The sequence below is a fragment of the Ailuropoda melanoleuca genome, chromosome 14 (genome assembly GCF_002007445.2).
Source record: "Ailuropoda melanoleuca isolate Jingjing chromosome 14, ASM200744v2, whole genome shotgun sequence".
NCBI classification, from domain to species: domain Eukaryota; kingdom Metazoa; phylum Chordata; class Mammalia; order Carnivora; family Ursidae; genus Ailuropoda; species Ailuropoda melanoleuca.
The window spans coordinates 40,587,204-40,612,716 of record NC_048231.1 but is presented as its reverse complement, the minus strand read 5'-3'; the positions used below and the strand labels follow the sequence as shown (position 1 = coordinate 40,612,716).

Here is a 25,513-nt window from a genome sequence, read left to right as displayed (position 1 = left end):
GACCTTTCTAGAAAATGGGACTCCTCTGGACATCAAGTAAAATAAGTAAACTGAATAAATAAAATTAGACACATACACACAGACATGTAAGACGGGAAAGAGGTCTGTCAGCTTCCAAGCGTATTTCCAGAACGCTTCCCGTCTCTCCTGGCACTCACTACTTTATGTCTGACCTTTCCTGGAAGCTCACGCACACCGCTTTCCACATACACGTGAACTGCAAGTTCATTATAGGCTTTTAAATATGCATACATTTTCTAAAACACATCAACCTCAAAATAAAGTTCTGCTTTCAAACTAAGTCCTGCTACGCGCTTGCACACCCGACAGAGTCTGCGGGAGAAGTGGCTGGCGCCCCTCCTGCCGCCTGGGCAGGGCTCTGCACACATGGAGCTGCCTCTGGGTCCTGCCCCAAGGGCTCTGAAGAGGGACACCGGTCAAGGTGCACAGGAGAGAAGGAAAGCTTCCTTCAGACTCAGGATGAGAAAACACCACCCGCAGGGGCATCTTCTCACTTAAGCTGTGGCTGGTTTATTTACAAAGACGCCGTTGGCTCTAGAATTAAAGCTGAAAGCCTGTCCCTTAGTTCCTTCCCCTCAAGTCAAATTTTACTCAGTTTTCAAAACTTTGCATGTAAATGTAAATGTCCAGGCGCCCCAGGTGGGCCTGCCCTACTTCCCAACTGCTATGGACTCACCTGTGCCCCAGATCCATACGCTGACATTCAAGTCCCCACTGTGATGGTGGTTTGGAGATGGGGCCTTTGGGAGGTGAGTGGGGTTATATGAGGCCACAAGGGGGAGGCCCCCACAACGGGGTTAGAGCCCTTCTCAGGAGAGACGTGAGGGAGAGATCACCTCCCTCCACCCCATGAGGACACAAGCTAGGAACGGGGCCCTCACCAGAGCGGGGCCCGGCTGTGCTGGGACTATGAGAAGGTAGCTGTCTGCCGGCTGAGCCACCTTGGCTGTGGTGCTCTGTCAGCCCGAGCAGACCGGGGCAGCCCCAGACGTTCTCACCGTTTCATCCACAGTTACAGGACAGTCGCCCTGGGCATCACGGCGAGCACAGCATCCAGAGACAGCCTGTCTAGTCTGTGACACAACCCCATGAACCAGAAGAGCCGTCCACACTGCCTGTCCCTTTCTGCTCTCTCAGGACCCTCCACAACCCTTGCTCTGCACCTCCCAAGCCCGTCGCCCCAGGGGGCAGGCTGTCCCCACGGCACTATTTCTCACTCACCTGATTCCATTCATACGGCTTTTCATGCCACTTAGGGACAACTCTCTGTCTTGGTTTCAACTGACAGAACAAACTAAAATTAAAAAAAAAAGAATTAAATCATCTCAATTTTATATCAGTAACTGAAAACGCTATGATTAAAAAAAGATTTTTGTTATATATTTTTGTGAGAGAGAGGGAGAGAGAGAATGCAAGTGGGCACACGAGCAGGGGGAGGGGCAGGCAGAGGGAGAAGCAGACTCCCCGCTGAGCAGGGAGCCCGATGTGGGACTCGCACCAGGACCACAGGGCCATGCCCTGAGCCGAAGGCAGACACCCAACTGACTAAGCCACCCAGGCACTCTAAAAACAGATTAACATCCAGAATTATAACTGCAGTAAGTTTTTAAAAGGTCAAGATTTATGTAGTTATGGCCAGAGAACATTGTAATCCGCCGTCCACTCAAAAACAGAAGAACGGAGCGCAGGAGATAGAGAAGACCGACTCTCGTTCTCCCCATGCTGTCACGGCGAGAGGCCGGCGCTGCCCCGTGCCACACGCGGCTGCCTCACTGAACCGAACACAGCATGTTGCATCATCTACTCTTAGACACCCACTGGAAATGCCATCAGCTTAAAAAGGCTCAGAGAGATAGAGACTTCTAGCAATGACAGAATAAAGAAGTCTGGAAATCTTGCCCCCTCAAACAACTATAAAATTTGACAAAATTGTCCAAAAACCCACAAACCCCCAAACTTTTGAAATTCACCAAAAGCAAGTAAGTTGAGAAGCATTCATTCACAAAGAACCCCTGCGTTCAGGTAAGAACAGTGGCGTGTGGGGTGGAGCTCCTGCCTGGGGCTAGCTACTGCCACCCACCAGCTCAGTCTAGGACCCCAGCGCTACCAGGGCCACGCTGGCCATGGACACCAGCATCTTCACTGCCAGACTGGAGCTTACTCAATCAGGCGCAGAGGGTGAAAAACCCTCCCATCTGGCAGCACTGTCAGCAAAAATAGTGCATCTGGTAGGAAATAAATGGAGAAAGCCCACAGCTCTGGAGCCTTAGGTCACGGTCCTGCTTGGGGCCAGAGCAGACCAACAGACAAGCTAGAAGCCCAAGAGGAAGATCTTGGGGATGAGAGTACCAGAGAGCCAGACGGACCCTCCACACACTCCCCGGATGACTAGAAGGCCGCACACATGCAGACAAGACCCACGACAGCTCTGAGCCGGCCACACAGCCCTGGATAACTGGGAGGCGGCACACACGCACGGGAAAGCCCTGGGGGAAAAAAATAAAAAGTCGGGAAGAGTTCAAAATTATCTGAACTTTGGCTGCATTCCCCAAACCACACAGTATCTCCTGGCAGAGGGCAGAAGCTTGAAGGCTTAAGTCCTTTAAGTACAACGTCTGACGAATCACTGGCTGAGCACTAAGCAATGCACGCACAAGGACAACTGGTAAGCCAGGCCAAAATAAAAAGGATAATTAAAACAAAATCAGAACCCAGGCATCAGTGGCCTCACAACAGGNGTCTGACGAATCACTGGCTGAGCACTAAGCAATGCACGCACAAGGACAACTGTAAGCCAGGCCAAAATAAAAAGGATAATTAAAACAAAATCAGAACCCAGGCATCAGTGGCCTCACAACAGGGCAGGAAACATACTCTGCAGAACCCTGCAGAGTCCTGTAGGGGGATCGGTATCCTACACTACTATACCACGTCATCTAAGAAACCAGCAGGAGACGTGAGCACACCTTTCTCCAAAGAAGACATCCAAATGGCCAACAGACACATGAAAAAGTGCTCAACATCACTCAGCATGAGGGAAACACAAATCAAAACCACAATGGGATACCACCTCTCACCAGTCAGAATGGCTAAAACTAACAACTCAGGAAACAACAGATGTCGGTGAGGATGTGGAGAAAGGAGAACACTCTTACAGTAATGGTGGGAATGCAAACTGGGGCAGCCACTCTGGAAAATAATGGGGAAGTTCCTCAAAAAGTTAAAAATAAAGCTACCCTACGACCCAGCAACTGCACTACTCGGTATTAACTCCAAAGATACAAATGCAGTGATTTGAAGGGGCACCTGCACCCCAATGTTTATAGCAGCAATGTCCACAACAGCCACACTGTGGAAAGAGCCTTGATGCCCACTGACAGGTGAATGCATAAAGAGGACACAGTACACACACACACACACACACACACACACAGGAATATTACTCAGCCATCAAAAAGAATGAAATCTCGCCATTTGCAACATGGACAGAACTAGAAGGTATTATGCTGAGCGAAATAAGTCAATCAGAGAAAGACAATTATCGTATGAATTCACTCATATGTAGAATTTAAGAAACAAAACACATGAACAGAGAGGAAGGGACGGGAAAATAAAAAAAGATGAAATCAGAGAGGGAGACAAACCATAAGAAATGCTGAACTCTAAGAAACAAACTGAGGGTTGCTGGAGGGGAGGGGGGTGGGGTGGGGTAACTGGGTGATGGGCATCAAGGAGGGCGCTTCATGGAATGAGCACTGGGTGTTCTAGAAGACTGATGAATCACTAAATTCTACCCCTGAAACTAAAAAATATTTAAAAATTTAAAAAAATAATAAAATAACCCATTTTCAGCAAAAAATTAGAAGACATTTTGCAAGAAACAGGAATGTATGACCCACACTCAGGGGAAAAAAGCAGCCAAGAAAAGCTGAGTGGGCCCAAACATGGGTTTAGTGCCCAAGACTTCAAAGCTGCCATTGTGAGTATGTAAAAAGAATTAAAGCAAACATTTAAAAAAATACAGGCAAATATGATGACAACCACTCAAAGATAATGAAATAAGAATTAAAAACTATACAAAAGAAAAACCCCAAAGAGAAAATCTAGAGTTGAAAAGTACAATGACTGAAATGGAAAATCCCTTACAGCAACCAACACCTACAGGCCTGAGATGGCAGAACAGCCAGCAGCACACGTAAGGATGCACCAACAGAAATCAGTCTGGGGGCGCCTGGGGGCTCGGATGGTTACAGGTCTGTCTTCAGCTCAGGTCAGGATCCCAGGTCCCAGGATCAAGCCTGCATTGCATCCCTGGCTCAGCGGGGAGTCTGCTTCTCCTTCTCCCTCTGCCTCTGCCCTGCTTGTGTGCACTCACTCTCTCTGTCAAATAAATAAAATCTTAAAAAAGAAGAAATAAAAAGAATAAATAAAATTTTAAAAATAAAGAAATAAAATGTATATGAAAAGGACCTAGAATAGTAAGCATAATTTTGAAAAAATAAGAACAAAATAGGAAGACTAACGTTACCCAATTTCAAGACTTACTATAAAGCCGAAGCAATTAAGACAGTACACTATTGACCTAAGATAGACAATAAACAGAACAAAAGAGAAAGGCCAGAAATAAACCCTTACAACATTTGTGGCCAAGTGATTTTTGACAAGTGCCAAAGCATTTCAGTGGGGGGAAAGTAGAGCTTTTCAGCAAATGAAGTTTTAATGAATGGATAGTCATCTGTGACACAATGAACTTAGACTCTCACATCTCACACTGTATTTATACAGGTGAAATCTCAACACAGACCAAAAACCTAAATACACCAAGTAAATATGAGAGTTAGAGGAAAAAAGCAGAAAACTTCTGTGACCTTGGGCTTAGCAAAGATTTTTCAGATGTAACACCAAAAGCATAATCCATTTTTAAAAAAAGATGAAGCAGACATCATCAAACTAAACGCTGTGTTTTTCAGAAGACACTGTTAAGAAAATGAAGACCAAACACCAGGAAAATATCTGCAAATGGCATATCCGCTAAGAAACTTTGAGCCAGAATGTATAGTTTCTACAACTCAATAAGAAGACAACAACTCAATTTAAAAATGGGTAAAAGATTTAAACAAATATTCCACCGAGAAATATATAATTAGTTAATACAAAAAGATGCTTTCTATCATTAGTCATTAAGGAAACGCAAACTAAAACCACTGTGAGACGCCACCACCCCGTCACCAGACTATCAACAATAAGCAAGTATGCTGACAATGGTGAGCGCTGGCAGGGACGTGGAGACCAGAACCGTCCTAGACCGCTGGCGGGAACGTAAGGGGCAGTCACTGTGGACAACAGTTTGGCTGTTCCTTAAGTAATTAACAACCTACCAGTGATACTCCTAGATCTCTCCTCAAAGAGCTGAAAGTAAGTATCACCCAAACACTTCACATGACTACTCACAGTAGCGCTAGTCAACACAGCCGGGTACTGGCAACAACCCACACCTTTCACCCACTGCTGAATAAACAGACAATGGAGTGTCAGCCGGTAACAGAGCAGAAGGTGTTACAACACACAGGAGCCGCAAACATGTTATGCTAAGTGAGGGAAGCCAGATTAAACCACCGTGGTTCCATTTACGACAGGTTTTTCAGAGAAGGCAAATCTACAGAGACCAAACGCAGAGCAGTGGTTGCCAGGGATGGAAACGGGAGGTGCTTACAGCTGGGCAAGAATAACTTAGGTTTTTTTAAAACAGCCTTATTGGGATGCCTGGGTGGCTCAGTCGGTTAAGCATCTGCCTTCGGCTCAGCTCGTGATCCCAGGGTTTGCTCCATGGGGAGTCTGCGTCTCCCTCTGCCTCTGCCCCCTCCCTGCTCCTGCTTGTGCACTCTCTACCTCAAATCAATCTTTTTTTTTTTAAGATTTTATTTATTTATGTGACGCAGATAGACAGCCAGCGAGAGAGGGAACACAGCAGGGGAAGTGGGAGAGGAAGAAGCAGGCTCCCAGCGGAGAGGCCCGATGTGGGACTTGATCCCGGAACGCCGGGATCACGCCCTGAGCTCAAGGCAGACGCTTAACGACTGCGCTACCCAGGCGCCCCTCAAATAAATCTTTTTAAAAGACAGCTTTATTGAGATATAATTTATATACTATAAAATTAATCAATTTTAAGTATACAATTAAACAATTTTAGTAAATTTGTGGAGTTGTGCAACCATCACCACAATTTAGTTTTAAAATGTCTTAAGTGAACTTTTGAGGATGACTGAAATGTTCTAAGACCGAGTCGTGGTCAGGGTTAGCACAACTCTACAAACATACTACAGTCGTTGAACTGTTACACAAAGCCCCACCTGCCCAACTGGTCAGGACACGGTCGCCCTGGGGACAGCGGCTGTAAGGAGCTGATGAGGAGCCTCGGTGGCTGGTCCCTGCTTGCCCGAGGCAGTGTCCTGTGCCGGCAGGACTCGAGTTGTGTGGGGCACGTAGCATGGGACCTCTTGGTGACATTCCACACCTTCCCATGTATATTTTGGGTGGATTTCTTTTAGTTTCATAAGCACTTTGAATGTTTTCTAGCATTGTTTCTGATCTGGGTGCCAGCCCCTTGGCCGAATACCCTGAGATGGCCTGAGCACCTTACATGGGTCAAACTTCAGTGCAAAGTTCACAGAAAAATTTTATGTAAAAAAGTGGAGAGAGAAAACTAAAATCAGCCTTTCTCACAATTGCTAAGGCAGCTTTGGGTCTTGAGTACCTTTTAAAAAGTGTACAACTCACCCTAGGAGCTTCTGCCGAGCATTACTCTGTAACTGTGCAATTCTTTCTGGCCCAAGAAACTCTGATCCATTCGGTCCATCACACACCAGCTTGTTAATAGCAGCCCTGAGAATATTAATCTGTAAATAAATGACAATATAAATATTCATACGGTTCTACCATAACTGAATTTCAACCTACATTTAAATACTTCATTAGCATTCAGAGTTGTTCATGTTCTTTTTAAAAAGATTTTATTTATTGAGAAAGAGAGAGCACGTGTGCGTGCGCACGCACTTGTACCAGAGTGAGCAAGGGGAGGAGCACAGGGAGAGAGAGACCGAGAATCTCAGGCAGACTCTGCACTGAGCTCAGAGCCCATCCTGGAGCTCGATCCCAGGACCCTGAGATCATGACGTGAGCCAAAATCAAGAGTCAGATGTTCAGCTGACGGAGTCACCCAGACACCCCCAGAGTTATATTCTTACAACTACAATCGATATGGTTTCTGAAGCAAATTATTAAAACACCACAAATAACATCAATACCACTATCCTAATTTAAGGAACAGTAACAAAAGAAAATTAAAACTCAGCAAGAAACATTCAGGGTTTTCAGTCTAATCACACTTGTTAAACTCACGGGGTCGCACAGTAAAATCTACCTGTATCATACGCATCCCTCTTGCTTGTAACGTTTATATTGAAGCCCAGGGAGTATCTCACCCCCAGAGGAATGACAAGCCATGTTTTGTTACCAGTCATTGTCATAGTTTTATAATAAAACCCTCCATTTTTACTAATTTGAGATCTAGAGTGGAGCCGTGAAGACAGACGTGACAATGAAGTGTGCCCCCAGTCCAGCCAGCAAGTGCCTCACACCCCCGGTATGCGAGTCTCACTGAGAAGCCCAGGCTCCATCCAGACTGACCAGCTTCCCACCACGTCCCTTCTCTGTTCCAGGACCCAACCCAGGGCACTAGCCTACACCTGTGTCATGACTCCCCAGGGTCCTCTGATCGAGAGCAATTCCTTAGCCTTTTCTTGTTTTTCAAGACCTTGACAATTCTCTGAGGAGCTCTGGGCAGGTCTTTCATGGGATGTCCCCAGTGTGGGCTTGTGTGACATTTTCCCATGGTTAGACTGAGGTGATGGGTTTTGGGGAGACGCCCCCAGAAGTGAGGTACTTCATCTCATCACACGAGGGCATGGGTGCCATCACCATGACCAATCACTGTGACGTTGGCCTTGAGCACTTAGCTGAGGTGGTGTCTGCTGAGACTGCAGTCTGTCCTCTCCCTTCCCCTCCTCTTCTGCTTGGAAGCACATCACTGAACCCAGCCCACCCTCAAAGTGGGGTCTGGGGGCGGACTGAGCTCTACCTTCCTGGAGAAAGTGTCTACAGGTAGTACTGGGAATTCTTATGCAAGATCTGTCTCTTCTTCCTCACCTGTTCATTAAATCATGTATTTCTATCCTACGGACACACAGATAATCATCTGACACTGAGTCACAGTCTGACACAACATCAAACTGCCCCAGCTTTGGTCAGCAGGAGCTCCTTCAGTAGCCCCATGTCCCCCTGACGTGCCTCAATCCTTTGGTTTCTGAGCACGTCTTTACTTTCTGGCACTACAAGAAGCTCCAAGCCTCCTCCTCTGTTTTCCCTGCTCCAAGCCTAGGGAAAGCCATTTTTCCAAGGAGCCCTGGTTCCTTTTACTGGAAAATCCTATCAGAAACCACAGTCTGGGTTATCAGGTGTGCTCACGGCTGCGGGGATGTCACGGCTTCCAGGCCCTCACAGGGCTAGGTGACAGACATATGTAAGTGAAGCCACCATCTGTGCATGTGTAAGTTAAACATGAGTTCACACTGATCAATGTCTGGCTCATGCCGTGGCCCGAGGTCTGTTCCAGCCCTCCGGCGCCATCTGTAACTGTTCTGTCAGTGAGCGGCAGTCTGGCCCCCGCCGGCAAGCATTTGCCAGTCCAACCCCAGTACCCCATAACGCAGTTTCAGAGCGAAGCAGCCAGACCACAGAGGGGTCAGAGTCCACGTGCAGCTGCGTTCTGGCGGCAGCCTTGTTTCCAGAGCTCCTTTTTCTCCTCAGTCTGTGTGCATGTGTCCCCATCGCACACCTTCAGGAGGCGCAGTCTGTGGGGTGATAGGTGCCCCGGGAACCCACAGAGCAGCCCCTCTGCTCTACTCGCTGTCCCACGGCCTAGCCTTGCCCACAATGTGCCAGTGAACGGGGTCACACAGCACGTAGCCTCTGAGTCCTGGCTTCTTCCCCGTGCAGACATGCATTTAAGACTTACTCGTATCATTCTCCTGCCTTTGTACTGCTGAAGAGTGCCCCTCTGCATGGCCGTCGCAGGGTTTCTTGGAGCATTCCCCCACTGAGAGATGTCCTGATTGCTTCCAGCTTCCAGCAAGGATGAGCTATGAAGCCATCAACATTCACCGGTAGATTTTATGAGGATGTAACTTTTCAAATCTCTTGGATAAATACGCAGCGGTGGGACTCTTGGATCTTACGGTACCGTGTGTTCAACTTTTACGAATCTTGTCTTCCGAAACAGGAGTTCCACTCTGCGTTCCCGCCAGCACCAAGCAGAGTTCCGGTTGCCCCGCGTGCTCACCGGCACCCGTTACCGTCCGGTGTGGGGTTGTAGCCACCGGACAGGCAGGCAGGGCAATGTCACCGTGGTGTTAATTTGCGTTTCCTAATGAGCAGGACGCTGAACATCCCTTCATGTTTACTGCTGTCCAGTTTCATCTGGTTATTTTTTCTTTAATTACCAGGTCGTAATAAGACTTCCTTACATATTATGCATAAAACTCCTTTATCACATAAATGATTCACAAGTATTTTCTCCCGTGAACAGCCTGTCCTTTCATCCTCTTAGCGGGGTCTTTGGCAGAGCAAAGGTTTTAATTTTGACAAAGTCCAGCTTCTCAATTTTCTCTTTAACAGACAATGCTCTTGGTGTTGCTCCTACAAGCTCACTGCCAAACCCAAGATCACACGTACTTTCTCCTATGTTTACAATTAGACCTATGATCTAAGGAGTATCTTTCAGCCCAAAGCACCAGTAAGTGAAAGAGCAATTACGTCAGTAAAAGGAAAGGCTGACAGGTGGTTAAGAGCAGCGCCCTCCGGGAGAAGGGCAGGCTGTAGAGCACGGCTTACCTCAGCGCCTCCTTTTCCCCCACCCCTTCGACACAGCGATGCCCCCTCGGAGAAGAGAGAGGGGTCAGGTGCTCTACAGCAGTGCTGCCCAACTATCTGTGGTGAAGGAGCAGCTTTATTTCTCACTTTGTAAAATGCAATAAAACTGAATTATGACAACAGTGAAATGTAAGAATAAAAGCACACAAAATACAAGCCCAAATTTTTCATTATTAGAGTCAAAAGCCATAAAATTGCTTTGTCAACCTGCTTCCTAAGTTTCTAAGTGCTTAATCCTAACTGCTGCAGAGTCAGCAGGCACCCCCCACTCGTCAACAGGATGAAGCCGGGCAGGACTTCGCTTCCTCTCTTCCACCACGAACCAGCAAGGATGTGGACTTGGCAGCAGACCTGGACAGAGATTCACAGCAGTCCTACTGCCCTGGTGTTTACTTTCACTGCCCAGAAGAGCTTACTGTGCCGGGAGATCCCACCGGAGAAATTCAGAGAGTGCCACGTCTGTCAGGAGGTTACTTCACGCAGAAAAATGAAACAGGCACGTAAGGGCAGAGTGAGCACCTCCGGGACCAGAGGCGCATGTCTGTATTTAAAGCACCGGGTCAGACACCGTGCCACTGCTAAATGGGCGTGCAAACCAACCACGAGACAGAGACAGCTCCTGCAGTGGGATGGACACGTCAGTCTTACCTCTATAATATCCTCCACGCTGAACTGAACGTCAAACGCTAGCTCGATGTCATGCTCTGGGAGTATAGGGGCCCCTGTAGTTGGGTTCCACCCCAAACCACAAAGGACTCCAGTATAGCATTTTCCATCCCGATCAACCCTAAATGGAAAGTTTTCAGAAGAGTTAGTATTTCAAAATTATTTTAAACCACTGTTTTACTACCAAAGGAACTGGCTGATACAATCATCCTAAGTTCTGCCAACCCTAGTATGACAACTAATTTCATTTTTGCATTTTCTCTTCCATTTTTTATATTTGAAATAAGAGTACATGTAGTTATAAGGACAGAATATATGCTTATTAATCCATTATTTAGATTTCTATTTCTCGCTGTGGCAGATAACATAAAGACTATTTTATCGCATTCAGGTTTGTCCCATACCTTTGAATTCTTCTCATGGGTTAAATTCTTATTAGTGAGGTTTCTGCAGAAAAGGTTATACACATATATTTACGGCTTGTGAAAGAAGTCTAGCACTTAGTAAATGCCTACAAGATGTTTGCCCCATCTTCCTATCCTGAAACAACCGTACATACAACACAAAGCGTTACATCCTCATTTCACAAAAAACTGCCCGCTCCTCTCCACCACCGTGTCCTATCACTTCCATATTCAAAGTTTCCCTAAATCTGATGATCCTCTCCGTCTCAGCTGCCACTTGCCTGGTCCAAGCCACCGCCACTTCTCACCTGGACTCATGAGACTACTTTCTGACCCACCTCCCCACATCTACTCCCGCTTCTTCGAGTCTGGTTCCCACGTAGCAGAGTGTTAGTTTTCATAACAAATCCAGTCATCTCACACCCCTGCTTAAGGGCCTCCAGTGGTTTCCTGTGGCATTTTGAGCAAAACCTGAGCTACTCTGAGCCATGGAGCATCCAGTCTCTGCTTCGCTACCCCATGTCATTTCAAACCACGTGCTCCCCCCTCCCCCAACCCTGCACCAGGCTCCAGCTCCTCTGGCTTCCCTACAGGCCAGTGAGGCTCCTCCAGGGGGAAACTGTCCTCCCCACACCCCCCCCGCCCCGTGCCCCCAGAGTCCTCTGTCCCCAGGCTCCTTCTCCTGTCCCAGGCATTAGTTTAAATGCCAGCACCACAGCCCAGAACAGGATCAACAAATAATTATAAAATGAATGAACAGATATTAATACTTAATACCTTTTAAAATACTTTGCAAATTTTCTTTGACTCTTAACTCAGACCTTTTCCCATAATCTAGATCAAGAAAGTTTTGATGAAAATAATCTAGGCAAAAACAGAGCTTTCTTCTCAGCCCTAAAGATACACACACACACACACACACACACACACACACACAGACTTCTTTTTCACTTCCATGAAAATGAAAGAGAACCCCACTTTAAGTAAACTCAAAGAAGAGAGCCAGAACTGAGGCTTATAAATGAGGTGGCGAGCATCTGCTTTACAAAAACAGTCACCAAATTGTCTTTTTAAATCATATGCTCCCGTTATTTTCAATAGAACATAATTTACTATTATTTCAATTTATAGAAAATCTTTCAAGAGGTAATAGCCCCAGGTCACCAACAGTAAGACTGACGGTTTTTCATCACGGTTAATAAAATGCCCCATCACATCCACCTCACTAATGGCTGCTGACACTAACATGGGTCCTTCACATGTGGTAACAACACTTACCAACAAGGACAGTCCCAAAAGATTTAGCCTTGAACTGACCCACACCAGGGTAGTAATTCTCTGCTCATTGGCTCTAAACATTTCATCAGGGGTGCCTGGGTGGCTCAGTCGTTAAGCGTCTGCCTTCAGCTCAGGGCTCCCTGCTCCGCTATGAGCCTGCTTCTTCCTCTCCCACTCCCCCTGCCTGTGTTCCCTCTCTCGCTGGCTGTCTCTCTCTGTCAAATAAATAAAGAAAATCTTTAAAAAATAAAATAAAATAGGGGTGCCTGGGTGGCGCAGTCGTTAAGCGTCTGCCTCCGGCTCAGGGCGTGATCCCAGCATTCTGGGATCGAGCCCCACATCGGGCTCCTCTGCTAGGAGCCTGCTTCTTCCTCTCCCACTCCCCCTGCCTGTGTTCCCTCTCTCGCTGGCTGTCTCTCTCTCTCTGTCAAATAAATAAATGAAATCTTTAAAAAATAAAATAAAATATACCTTTCATCAACAAAGCTAAGCAAAGCACTGGCTTTAATTCTTCTCTGGGCATCCTAAAAACTCATGTGAACCCAGTAGTAATTAGGACCACAGAAATATTTTTACTTCCTTTATAATACACATTTTAAACTCTGACGGAGAACTGCCAAAATCACGGAACAAAAGCCAAGTGTGTTCCATGAAGATACAGCCAAGGGGATGCCAGGGACATAGTTCATTCTGAGACAACTTACGTAAAGGAACTCAAGTTTATGTAAGCTGCCAGCTGCTATGCTTGGAAGAGCTAACATCTCTGTTTAAATAAATACAACCGAAGAGCACCCTGTGCTGTAAGCTAATAATCTAGAATTCCCCACACGAGCCAAAGAAGGAAATGTATTTCCTCAAAAGTTCAGTGTTAGTCAATCTGAAACTTCCATACAAAAAGGCTCTGTTAAGTACTCCGCAGTGTGCATTGTAGGAACCTACAAAGTCCTGCTGACCCTTCGAAAACACCGGTATAAACTATGCAGCTCCAGTTATACGTGAATTCTTTTCAATGAATACAGTGGAAAATTTCTGGAAACTTTTGAAAAAATATTTCTTTTCTCTAGGTTGCTTGACGACAAGAATGCGGTATAATGTACATATGACATATAAGATACAGGCTCACTGACTCTAGGTTATCAGGAAGGCTTCCCATCAACAGCAGGCTATGTTGTTCAAGGGACAACTGTATTTGTTAAAAGTCTGCTGATATTTCCAAACGCTGCTGAGGCTGCTCCCCGGGACACTGCCCGGAACAACTGGAGTAGGATGGACGCTCCCTACAGGGGGCTGCCCCGGCCCCAGATGCTGTGCTGAGAGCTCTACAGCTCAGGGACCCCACCACCCCCCCAACAAGCCTGTGAGCTCACGACAGCCGCAACACTCCTTCCTCACAGACGGGGAAACCTCAGAGGCGGGAGGTCCTGCCCCAGGTCTGGCAGCAGGTGGCAAGCCAGAGAGCAAGCCCAGGGGCACCTGAGGCGACAGGCTTACCACCAGACCTGAGAGAGCCCCCTCTTACCACACATTCCCATCACCTCATACTTCCAATATTTGAAGACACCTTTGCTTTATTCTCAAGTTTTCTAAGTCTTTTGAAACATGAGAGTTCGATCAAGATTTTTTTAAAGACCAGTACTTGACGACACCGCAAACGATTCAGACAATATGTCACCATATAGGAGGCATGTTGTACAGACGGTGAGGTCAGTAGCTCCCACCCTACGTGCCGTTCTCACAATGGAAAGTGGACACTTTCCAGTGACATGGGGTCTGTGGTCCCGCACTCTGGGTCTAGGGGGGGACGGGGGCACTTCTGAGGCTAGCCATAAAAGAGGACTCAGCTTCCACCCAGCTCTCTCTCAGACGCTGACCTCTGGCACCAGTCACCATGCTTGAGGAAGCCCCAGTGAGCCCATGCAGAGCCCCATAGGGAGGCCCTCGTGAGTCTCGAGAGCAGAAACTGAGGCCTCCAGCCTGAGGCCTGAATCAACCACTTGACCTGTGAGCAGAGAAGCCAAGGCCTGATTTCCACCCTGTCGCCACCGTTGGGGTCGCCTGCTGAAGATCCAGAGGCTGAGAAGCAGAGACAAGCCGTCCCTGGGGGGCCCCATCTGACTTCCTCTCACAGCACCGAAAGGGCTGCTGGAAGTAACTGTCATGCGGCCGAATTAACTAGAACAAACAGTAACAAAGTCCAAGTTCCCTTTTTAACCCACTCCCATTAATTTTTAACAGTTTTGCCCAGCGGAGCCTTTTGTTGTTTTGGAAGATTCCACCTCCCTCGTTTCCAGAGCTGGAGCACTGACCTGCGTAACGGCCAGGCCGAAACCACTGGTGGTCCCTCCCCACCAGCCGCAAGACCTGAGACCCGGCGGCCACTGGGAGAGGCAAGGGTGGCACCATGGCAGCGCACCTCGCAGAAGCTGCTCTCCGACCTCTGCTCCTTCCTGCAGACGCCAGGCTCGCTACCATGGAGCATTCTGCCCTCGCCAGGAACAACAGTACTGAGGGCACCGAAGTGGACACAAGCAGACGTTCAGGGAAGCACACTGGGGCAGGGGCCGCAGGAGCAGCAGGGGACGCGAAGCCCACCTGGGACCGGGATGCCGAAGGGCGGCTGGAGGCAACTGTGACAGGAAACCTGCGTCCTTCTTGAGGGCAGAGCCACCAAGGCCCTGCCCCCAGGCTGGCGGAAAGCAAAGAGAGGCAGCGAGAAGTGCGGAGGAGGGGCCGGGAACGGTGGCCAGGTCAGTGGTCCCCAGGTGCCAGACGGGGCCGTGGCCCCTCGCAGCTCTCTACTTGCTAGCGGGGATCGCCAGCACCACCCCCTGCCAACACCCCTGCAGACGGTGTGCTGAAGGTGGCAAAATTGCCTTCTGGTCTTCAGTTTGCCATCAATTTTGACAGGACAGTGACAGAGCTGACCCAGAGGCCATGGGCTCTGTGTTGGAACAGCGGCCTGCCAGCCACAGCTGCCCCCGAGCCGTGCCCAGAAGGGAAAGCCGCTCAGGCAGCCATGGCGGCTGCTCTGCCCTGAAGGTCTGCTGGGCCCAGACCTTGGGTGATAGAAGTGAGCTCGCCCACGTCAAACCCCTCCAAAGCTCCTCAAATAACGCCTCCTACTGACTCATCAAATTAAAAGAAAACTCACCCAACTAATCAGAGGCAGACTTGCGACAACAAAGTGCCAGGCCCCATCTTCCCCTCTTGGGAACCACCTGGATGAGGCTCTGGCCACCCAGTGTCACCCACGTGGTCACAGAAACTACCCACTCTGGCTCGTTTAACTCAACAAAAAGAATTCAGAGTATCGGCTCTGTGCAAAGCACTACACCTGTTTACACAGAACCTTCTCCTAGTAAGCTTATTTTGTTCTAGAAAGATAGTATTTTAAATACCAATTATTTCCATGTTTCTTGAGTGTCTCTGTAACATAACCGCTTGCACTTTGGAGATTTAAAAGTAATACACCGTGGGGCACCTGGGTGGCACAGCGGTTAAGCGTCTGCCTTCGGCTCAGGGCGTGATCCCGGCGTTCTGGGATCGAGCCCCACATCAGGTTCCTCTGCTATGAGCCTGCTTCTTCCTCTCCCACTCCCCCTGCTTGTGTTCCCTCTCTCGCTGGCTGTCTCTATCTCTGTCGAATAAATAAAAAAATTAAAAAAAAAATAAATAAAAAATAAAAGTAATACACCGTGTCACACACACCCTCCAAAAGATCCTAGTTAAAAGAAAAGTCTAAGCAGGATCTTAGTGTAGTGAGAGAAACAAGGAGAGTGTCAGGAGCAGTCGGTGAGGAATTTCTGTGTTCACATATTCACTGAATTGCCTCCCTACTTCCACACGGAGCATTCCTCGTTAGATAATCACACATAATGTGCTGTTTTTATAGGTTTGTCTCCCCTGTGAGGACTCAGAAGATAAATACTGTCAAGATAATTTATCACATCATTATTGCAAAATGAGAGAGAAGCCCAATTCCAACATTTAAAGGCGTATTAAATCCTTTCAGGACAAGAGTGGGTCAGAAAAAAATGCATACATAAATAAAATAGGACAGTGTTTATAAAAGCCATTTTATGTCCACTCAGTGGTATTTGATGCCATTTTCTTTTAATATTCTAATATTCTATTTATTTTAATAAATTCTATTTTTAATAAATTCTATTTTAATAGATATTTACAGAGATGTCATAATAATATGAAAATGCTTGTATCTGTGGAAAAGATGTAGTATCACAAAAACCTAAAAACAAAAAATTTATGTAATAATCCTGAAAATATGTACACTAAATGTTTAAAAATGATCAGGTTTCTTCCCATTTAGCTTTATCCAGATTTTTCTAAGCAGCACATCTTTTCAGTGCAAAAAAACCCCCATACACATCGTTTTCTACACTGAAAATGCCCACTACCTGCGACCGTGCTAGTGGACTCTGCGGAGGCGTGTGGCGAGAGGGCTGAGCAAGCTGCAGGCCTGGGCCACAGCCACCGGCCGCCCCACAGCCAGCCACGCTTCTCAGGGGGGCCGTGAGCCTTCCTCAAGACCAGACCTTGCTTCTCTGGAGCTGCCGCCCCTCTGCAGAAGCCCATCAGGGCCTCCCCAAGGATAAATGCTCTGCACACGCCGAACATCAAACAAAGACCATATGTCCCCACGGCAAGTATGCTGTCAAGGGCTGTATTCCTGCTCACACAGTTCCCTTTGCTAAAGCCTTCAGGACAAATTCCTGCTTCATCTCAGCACCAAAAAGGCTGCAGTGGGCAAAGCGGTCAGCCTTCTTACCTCCTGGTCACCATCACCAGTGGGACTGCCAAGGCGGCCTGCTGACAGCTGAGAGCCACCTGCACAGCCCCTTAACGACAGGACAGCCATCAGCACGGTATCCATCCTGAGCCTAGTCCCAGCTCCTATTTTCTCTCTCCGGCCCCGCTGTTCCTCAAGCCCCCATGTGATGCTGTCTGCATCGGAACTAAGTCCAAGCATAGGTATGTCGGTAACAGCAGAGCCGCCTCAACCACAGTGAAGCCCGTGGAAGATCAACAAGCAGCCACGAGTGCCGTGGCCGGCTGTTCGGTGTTTCCTCCCCCAAAGGAGGAGGGCGGAGAGGCGCCCACTTCTCCCAGCTGGGTTCTCATTTCACAAAGCCTGGACAGAGTGGACGAACCTTAACTCCATCACTGGTGCAAACAGCGCGCTGAGGAGAGCCGGGAGGCCGGGAATGTGTGGCATCAGAGAGGTCTCTCTCAGCAGCATGGTGGACCCTGTTGGACAGTCAACAAAGGCGACGTCAGGCATGGACTTCTGCAGAACGTCGCGTGCCCCCCTGGCACACTCCTCACCCCCTCCTCTGTACAGTCCGTCCCCGTGGGCTCAGCCCCACAGCCAAGTGCCCCTAGAGTCCGATCCCATGGCACCCGGCAGCATCCGCCTGGCCAGCATGCTGCAACCTTTGTCCTGTCGGGAACAACATTTATGTGGTTACTCTTTCCTTTCATCAGGCTTTCAGGTTTGTCCCAGGGCCAAGAACCTCGATTTGTTGTACTTGGTAGACAAGTACGACAGAATAAATGCTTGATCAAGAAATCAATGCCCACACCCTTGTACAAAAGGAAAAGAGATGTGCTCCATTTCTTAAACTTTTATCAGCCAATGAACTCAGAAAATGACCTGAAAATACAGCACAGGCACATAAATGTGTTTCCTAATTATAGGATAAATCATTCCTAGTAACGGAGAAGGGGGGAGACAGAGCGGATGACGAGGGCCCACAGCCCGACTCACCCGTCGCGTTGATGGAGAGGGAAGCTGCAACCAGCATCCTCTGGTGAAGGTCCTCAGGGGCATCGCTGATGATCACGGAGTTGATGCTTTCCTTCTCGATCCAAACACATCTGAAAAGGGCATCGTCATGAGACGGAGGCCGATCCACCCGCAAGGCAACATGCGATGTCCAACCCGCAGCTGACACGGTCCAAGACACGGTCAAACACACAAGCGCCGTGCTCAACAGGTGGAAGCTGTTGAACATCCCAGCATCCTTTGTGCCCCCTCTCTCCATCCGGGACCAGCACTTCTCCACCCTCAGCTCTTTCCCGCTCCCAGGCCTCGAGCACCACCCACACACTGACTATGCCCAAACCGCTACCTCTGCCCCAGACTGCAGCTCTGCAGCCCCTCTGCTTCCCACCCACTCTCCAACCTCACCACGCTCATTCCGTGGGGCAAAGTCGAACTGAGGCCAAGGCCCACGCTGAGGAACGCCCTTCGGCTAGCCTTCACCTCTCAGCTCACTGACCTTGGCCAACTCCGTTGCACTTCTCAGGTCTCTCTGGAAACCTCCATGGCCTTTCACGGCCTGAGTGTGCTCAGGGGCCCCTCGAGAGGCTTTCATAATGTTCAGGAGCCTCATCAACCCTTCTTCTGAGGACCCATTTTCCCTTGCATATCATCCCCACTGGACACACAATTTTGGGGATCACACTGAGTATATTTTTTTTTAAAGATTATTTATTTATTTATTTGACAGAGATAGAGACAGCCAGCGAGAGAGGGAACACAAGCAGGGGGAGTGGGAGAGGAAGAAGCAGGCTCATAGCTGAGGAGCCTGACGTGGGGCTCGATCCCATAACGCCGGGATCACGCCCTGAGCTGGAGGCAGACGCTTAACCGCTGTGCCACCCAGGCGCCCCACACTGAGTATATTTTGATTGCTGTTGTTCCCCTCAAACTACACACCGTTCCCAAACACAGGAAGCATTCACAGGTTTGCTGAATGAAAATCAATTATAATAAGAACAGAAAAAATGAGGCCCTTGTTGGAAGATATTCAAGAATGTCTTACACAGAATGACTTTCATATAAGAGAGAAAGAATATCTCAGATTTGGAGCCAGGAGAAGAATGAGAAGGAGCCGGAAAAGGGAACGTTTCAACAATTTAAAGAAAGATTAGTTTCTGTTAAGCTCTGTAAATAGAGGAGCAGAGAAAAAAGAAATCCATGGGGAATCTAAGTTACTCATACCTGAACTTGGATATTCTGGTCAAACTATGACACTTCAATTCATAGGGGTTAAAAGGCCCATGAAGTATTGCCTGTAGATAAAAAACATGAAAAATGTTACCGATGGGCAAGTAATCACTTAATATACATTTTAAAAATCCAAACATTAGCTCATGTTTTGAAAAAGAAAACAGCTACCCCTCAATTATAACACCTTCAAGATGCAGTGGGAAAAAAATGCCTTCTGGTGCTTTTCTGGGATTGATAGATAAGAGGAGTTTGGCCAAAAAAAGGAAATACTGCCAAACACTTCAGTAGAAGTGTTCTTCTTTTCATTGCATCAGACTAATCCGACCGAGTAGGGAGCACTGAGAACACTGGGCCACAGGCTGGGGTGGTGAGAGGGGAGCCCCCCACCAGGGTGACGGCACACGGCAGCCTCTTCTCCGAAACAGGCAGGTGCACCGACTCCACTGCCGGCCAGGGCTGGGGCGGCCTCTGCGGTGGGCCTGGTTCTCAACAGCCCACACACTGCTTCCTTCAACTGGGTAAACAAGCACAGGTCGCCTTTGGAAAGGCTGGTTTAAACAAAAGAACTAGTCTAAGCATTTCTCCACACTAGACCCCAGGTCTTTCCCTTACTAAGATAGGTGCCACTGTGAAAAAAGTACCAACACTGACCAGGATACAAAAGCCCATCATGACTACTAGTTAAGACTCAGCATATAAACGTAAAATGATTTTAAATTTTATTTTTTTTACATTTTTTTCAAGTTTTTATTTATTTTTTTAAATATTTTTTTATAATATTATGTTAGTCACCATACAGTACATCCCTAGTTTTTGACGTAAAGTTCCATGCTTCATTAGTTGCGTATAACACCCAGTGCACCATGCAATACGTGCCCTCCTTACTACCCATCACCAGCCTATCCCATTCCCCCACCTCCTCCCCTCTGAAGCCCTGTTTGTTTCCCAGAGTCCCTAGTCTCTCATGGTTCATTCCCCCTTCTGTTTACCCCCCCTTTCTTCTTCCCTTTCTTCTCCTACCGATCTTCCTACTTCTTATGTTCCATAAATTTTAAATTGTTTTTTTAAAACAGCTCCTATAAATTACCTTGCAGTTGGGGGCGCCCAGTTTATTAGAAGAAAAGCTCTCTAACAAAACCCGGATCAGGTATTTTTCATCATTCTTCATGGGAGACGATGTAGACAAGTCTGCCATGTTCTCTACAGACTTGTAGAAGAGACCCTTGAGAGCTTCGTGGCTTTGCTGAGCAGAATAAGCAAAGGTCATTTTGGTAAGAGAAAAACTGTATTACAAGTACTTTATTCTAAACTAATCAAAGTATTTCACAGGCGTGACCTTACTCTTAGCTTATTACTAGGTCACTAAGGTCAGGAGAAAATTTTATCGAGTAAGGGCATTTTAAAACTCAAACACAAGAAGTAAGAAAGGATTCATTTAAGGCTCAATTCACCAGGGCACCTGGGTGTCTCAGTTAAGAATCTGCCTTCAGCTCAGGTCACGATCCCGGGGTCCTGGGATCGAGTCCCACATCGGGCTCCCTGCTCAGCGGGGAGTCTGCTTCTCCCTCTGCCTCTGCTGCTCCCCCCTGGCTTTACACTCTCACTCAAATAAATCATCTTTAAAAAAAAAAAAGGCTCAATTCATCAGCTTTTACTACCTTTCAGTCATCAGGAAATTGAAGAGAGTGAAAAACAGCTCTTAAAAAGAACTTTCTGTACACAAAACTTCTGTTCCACACCAGGAACACGACCAGAATCCCAAAAGAGTTTCTCACACATGGAAATAGAAAGTCCAGCCGGCTCTCTGGCTACCATTCTGTTGCCCGTTTCCCCTTTCCCGCACCCCAGCCCCCTTCATTGTCAGCAGAAAGCACAGAAGGAAAATACGTGGCCTTCAACATCTGACTCAAACGTGGCATCTCTGAAACCTTCAAAGAAAAATAGCTTCAGAACTGATTTTGAAAGAAATAATTGAAAATCATTTTGAAATATGTGAAACACTTGAAACAAATATTAATTGTTTTCATTAGGGAACTAAATCTTGGAATCCATTACAGAAAAAACAATTCCACAAATAAAGAACATTTTTACATCTAATTTTCATTCTAAAAAGAAAAAAATAGCCTAATAAAAGGAAACCAACAAAAGCAACACCCAGTCACCATAATTTAGTGTCAAAGAAACCCAGAACGCATTTAAAATGTACCACAAACACGATCTAGCTATGACTCCGTCAGCATCCTGGGAGAGGAAAATGGCACCCCGCTTCTCCACTGCCCCCCCACAAACACACACACACATACACATGCGCGTGCGGACGTGCACGCGGCCACACGCGCTCTGACAGTAAAGACGAAGTCGCGTACCTTGGACTCATAGGGCTCCTCCGCGAGCTCAGCGTAGCCCTCCTTGATGAGGACATCTCTTATGTTGATGGCATCCTGGGCCCCAGAGTAGCGGTACACGTCCACGTGCAGGACGCTGTGCACGACAGAGAAGACCCTGACGAGGAGAGCGCAGCCACTCACCAGGGAGGTGAACCGCTGGCTGGCCCCACCACTCCAGTGCTCGCCACACACAAGAGACTTTGCAGAGGGGCGCATTTTGCAAATCTTAAATTCCAAAGCCTACAGGACAGAAGAGCAGGGTTGAACCAGCTTTATAAATGAGGGAAACACCCCAAAAACTGCTGAAATGTGGCCGTGAACATGGATCTTCACCAACGTTCTCATAAAAATCCTACTAGAAACATTTTAGTCCATTAACAGATAAGTGGATAAGGAAGACGTGGGGTAGACACACAATGCAATGTTACTCAGCCATCAAAAAGGATGTGATCTTGCCATTTGCAACAACATGAATGGAGCTAGAGAATATTACGCTAAGTGAAACCAGTCACACTGAGAAAGACAAATACCATATGATTTCCCTTGTATGTGGAATCTAAAAAACAAAAGAAATAAACAAGCAAAAAGCAGAGACAGACCCATAAATACAAAGTGGGCTGCCAGAGGGGAGGGGGTGCAGGGTGGGCAACATGGGTGAAGAGGCATAAGGAACACAGGCTTCCAGTGATGGAGGAACGAGTCACAGGAGAAAGAGGTGACAGCACGAGGAACGGAGTCAGCGGTATTGCGCTCGTGTCGTATGGTCACAGACGGCAGCTACGCCTGCGTGAGCACCGCACAAGGGACAGAGCTGTGGAATCAGGAGGTTGTACATCTGAAACTACCGATGTATTCTGTGTCAACTAGACTCCAACAAAAATAAGTAAATGATTGTATTTAAAAATAAAAAACAATTTGGGGGGGGAGGGGTTCACATACAAAATGAGGATTTCATAGGTAAGAAATCTGATGTTGCTTTTCAACCCAAACAGGAGTTTGGGCTGCCTTCTGGACTGCTTCTGTACCCACTGAAGCACGCAGGTGAGTCTGGCCCACCCAGGTTCTAGCTGTTTACAACACAACCAAAAACCTCGGAAACAGTATCTGAAATTAAGTTACTTCAATCAAACAGCTACTTTTTTGCTAAGTGTGAAATCACCCTCCATGTATTTTAACTCACTCCACAAGCAATACTGACAAAAATATCTGTGGCAATACATTTTTGGAAAAAAGCAGAAATCAAATTTGGCCTGTGTGACCAAGCAAGTCCCTTCCCACTCAGGGACCTGGCTCCTCTCCGTGGGCTGCGGGCAGCCTGTGTGACCTCAAGAAGCCTTTCTAGCTTACAGCTTCCCAGCGCAGCAGGTTCCTGCCTTACCTGAAACGGGAGTTCGAGAAGTTGACAGGGAATCTCCATTAAAAGATCCAGATCTACTTGAGATCTGTTACCATAGTCCACAAAGAACACCTAGAGAACGGGGAAAGGACACACTTGAATGCGGGGTCAGACATCATGCGCCGCCCAACCAGTGGCCACACAAGAATCTACTCTAGCTCCAGAATCTAGCAGTCTTACGACAGCAGCTAAAATCCACACAGCGGGGCGCCTGGGTGGCGCAGTCGTTAAGCATCTGCCTTCGGCTCAGGGTGTGCTCCCAGCGTTCTGGGATCGAGCCCCACGTCAGGCTCCTCAGCTAGGAGCCTGCTTCTTCCTCTCCCATGCCCCCTGCTTGTGTTCCCTCTCTCGCTGGCTGTCTCTGACAAATAAATAAATAAATAAAATCTGTAAAAAAAATAAAATAAAATCCACACAGCGCTGAGGGAAGTAACTTTTTACAAGGCTACTTTTCTAACTGAAATGATTTTACATTTAATTTCCACTTAAAATCAGAAAAGGTTTTCTGTAAACTGCTACAAGTTTGTCGCATTTCCCTCTGAGTGATTAGTTACAAAGAAGCACATACCTCGGCGGAATTCCCAGAGACATAAAGGATTTGAGCTCTGAAGTAGCTTTCTTTATCAAAATCAGCAAAAGGAGCCAGACAGACCAAGTCTGGGTGTGGGTGGACGGGCAAGGGCACCAACTGTAGTTGGTTTATTTCAGCGGTAAGTTTTTTCAGAATCCTTGAGTTTTTTTCATCGATCCTATATCCCCAAAAGTGTCCCACCTCAACGACCTAAAAAAGGAGGAAAAGGAGCAGAGATGAGATCTAGAAAGGATTTCTATGTCAAGGTTATCATAAGCTCACACTGCAGGGCTGACATTCGATACTACACTTCACAAACTGGATTCCCTGGAACTGAAGTAATTGTACAGGTGAACAAGGGGGCTCCCTGGTCACCTACAGTGAGGAAACGTGTGTCCCAGACCTCTCTCTCAGAGGTTCGAGATTCGTCAGCACCCTAACACATGAAAGGCTTGAGAAGGCACAGGAGGCTAGACTGTTTTACTTGTGATGGGGCCCGAGGACGTAAGCCCAGCCCACAGAGTGCAGGCGCGCTCAAGGGCAGCGAGGGCGGGTCTGGAGTGAACGCAGCCCCTGAAAGAGCAGTGACAAGTGGGAGAAGGAGAAGCGGGTGTTCCATGGAAAAGGGCCTCACTGAGCACCTCCCGCCCATACTGCCAGGCTGCCTCATGGACCCATGCCGGCTGCAGTTTCCCAGTCGGTCCGGAGTCCAAGATTCTGTGTGAAGTCTCCTGGTGAGCACAGTCACAGATTTACCAGGCAGCAGGTATGTACTTCCACGGACATTTTATGTGAAGAAGTAAAAACCACGCCTTAAAGAGTAATGACGCTGATGCCGCTTTGCTGACATAAACTGAATCGCACACCATCCATCACCATGCCAACTAAACGTTCACGTCTACCATGCTGCCGAAATTAATGTTTTAGCATTTTAAAAGGTACCTAACCTTTTAAAATTACACTTTGATTCTAGAAGGAGTATTTGTGCTTCACTTTGTGTTGTAGCCACATTTCAATTTAACAAGTACAGTAATTCGAACCCACCCGCATTCGCTAGGTCACTAAGGTTCAGGGGCTGTGTGTGTGAGCAGGTGTGTACGTGTACTATTTCATGTCCATAACATGACAATTCTAGGTGAAGAAGACAGAAAAGCTCTAATGATTCAACACGCCATCTCACCTCTGTGACATCAATTGTTAGGAGGAGATCTGTGATTGTCCGGGATCTGTCTAACGTGTTAAATGAGACTTGCATGGGATCTACAGTCTGCTTCTGGAAGTCCACATTCACCCTAGGTAATGTGATTTAAAGAAGAAAAACAAAGTCAGGTATTACAAAGAAAATGTACTTCCATATGTGAAGTTATTGCCCCAACTATACCACTGCTTATACAAGAAAAGAACATTTTAATAAAATACCTGGCCGGAGAGGACTAATTTGATTTCATCTCAAATTTGAGCTCCTGACGGCTTCCTGAGCTACCCTGGAGGGCTGTGCATGCCAAGAGTTACACACTACCTTTCAAGAATAGATTCTTTAAAAAAAAAAAAAAGAATAGATTCTAAAGGTCAAGACTCTTACAGATTGACTTTTAAGGGTACACATTCTAAATCTAAGACCTGCAATGTTTCCTAATTTCTGGCTTCAGAGGTGACTCTGACCTTTCCAAAAGTACCAGAATCCAAGTCCAGTTCAATGCTGTTAGAAAAGACAAACATGATTTTCTAATAAACCAAGGAGTTATCATTAAGCCTTAGAACAATAAGATA

The 25,513-nt window shown here is 47.2% G+C and overlaps 1 protein-coding gene across 1 annotated transcript in view; it reads right to left on the bottom strand.

Moving 5' to 3' along the window:
* TDRD9 (tudor domain containing 9) overlaps window positions 1-25,513 on the bottom strand; it is a 114,757-nt gene that overhangs the window by 767 nt on the left and 88,477 nt on the right. The window contains exons 25-35 of the mRNA XM_034642919.1: window positions 24,924-25,035; window positions 23,741-23,953; window positions 23,155-23,244; window positions 21,756-22,016; window positions 20,477-20,632; window positions 19,381-19,451; window positions 18,142-18,251; window positions 17,525-17,621; window positions 10,657-10,795; window positions 6,799-6,917; window positions 1,243-1,315 (exon numbers count right to left, since the gene is read on the bottom strand). Coding sequence (XP_034498810.1) covers window positions 1,243-1,315; window positions 6,799-6,917; window positions 10,657-10,795; window positions 17,525-17,621; window positions 18,142-18,251; window positions 19,381-19,451; window positions 20,477-20,632; window positions 21,756-22,016; window positions 23,155-23,244; window positions 23,741-23,953; window positions 24,924-25,035 — 1,441 coding nt within the window. The remainder of the gene's footprint in view (window positions 1-1,242; window positions 1,316-6,798; window positions 6,918-10,656; window positions 10,796-17,524; window positions 17,622-18,141; window positions 18,252-19,380; window positions 19,452-20,476; window positions 20,633-21,755; window positions 22,017-23,154; window positions 23,245-23,740; window positions 23,954-24,923; window positions 25,036-25,513) is intronic.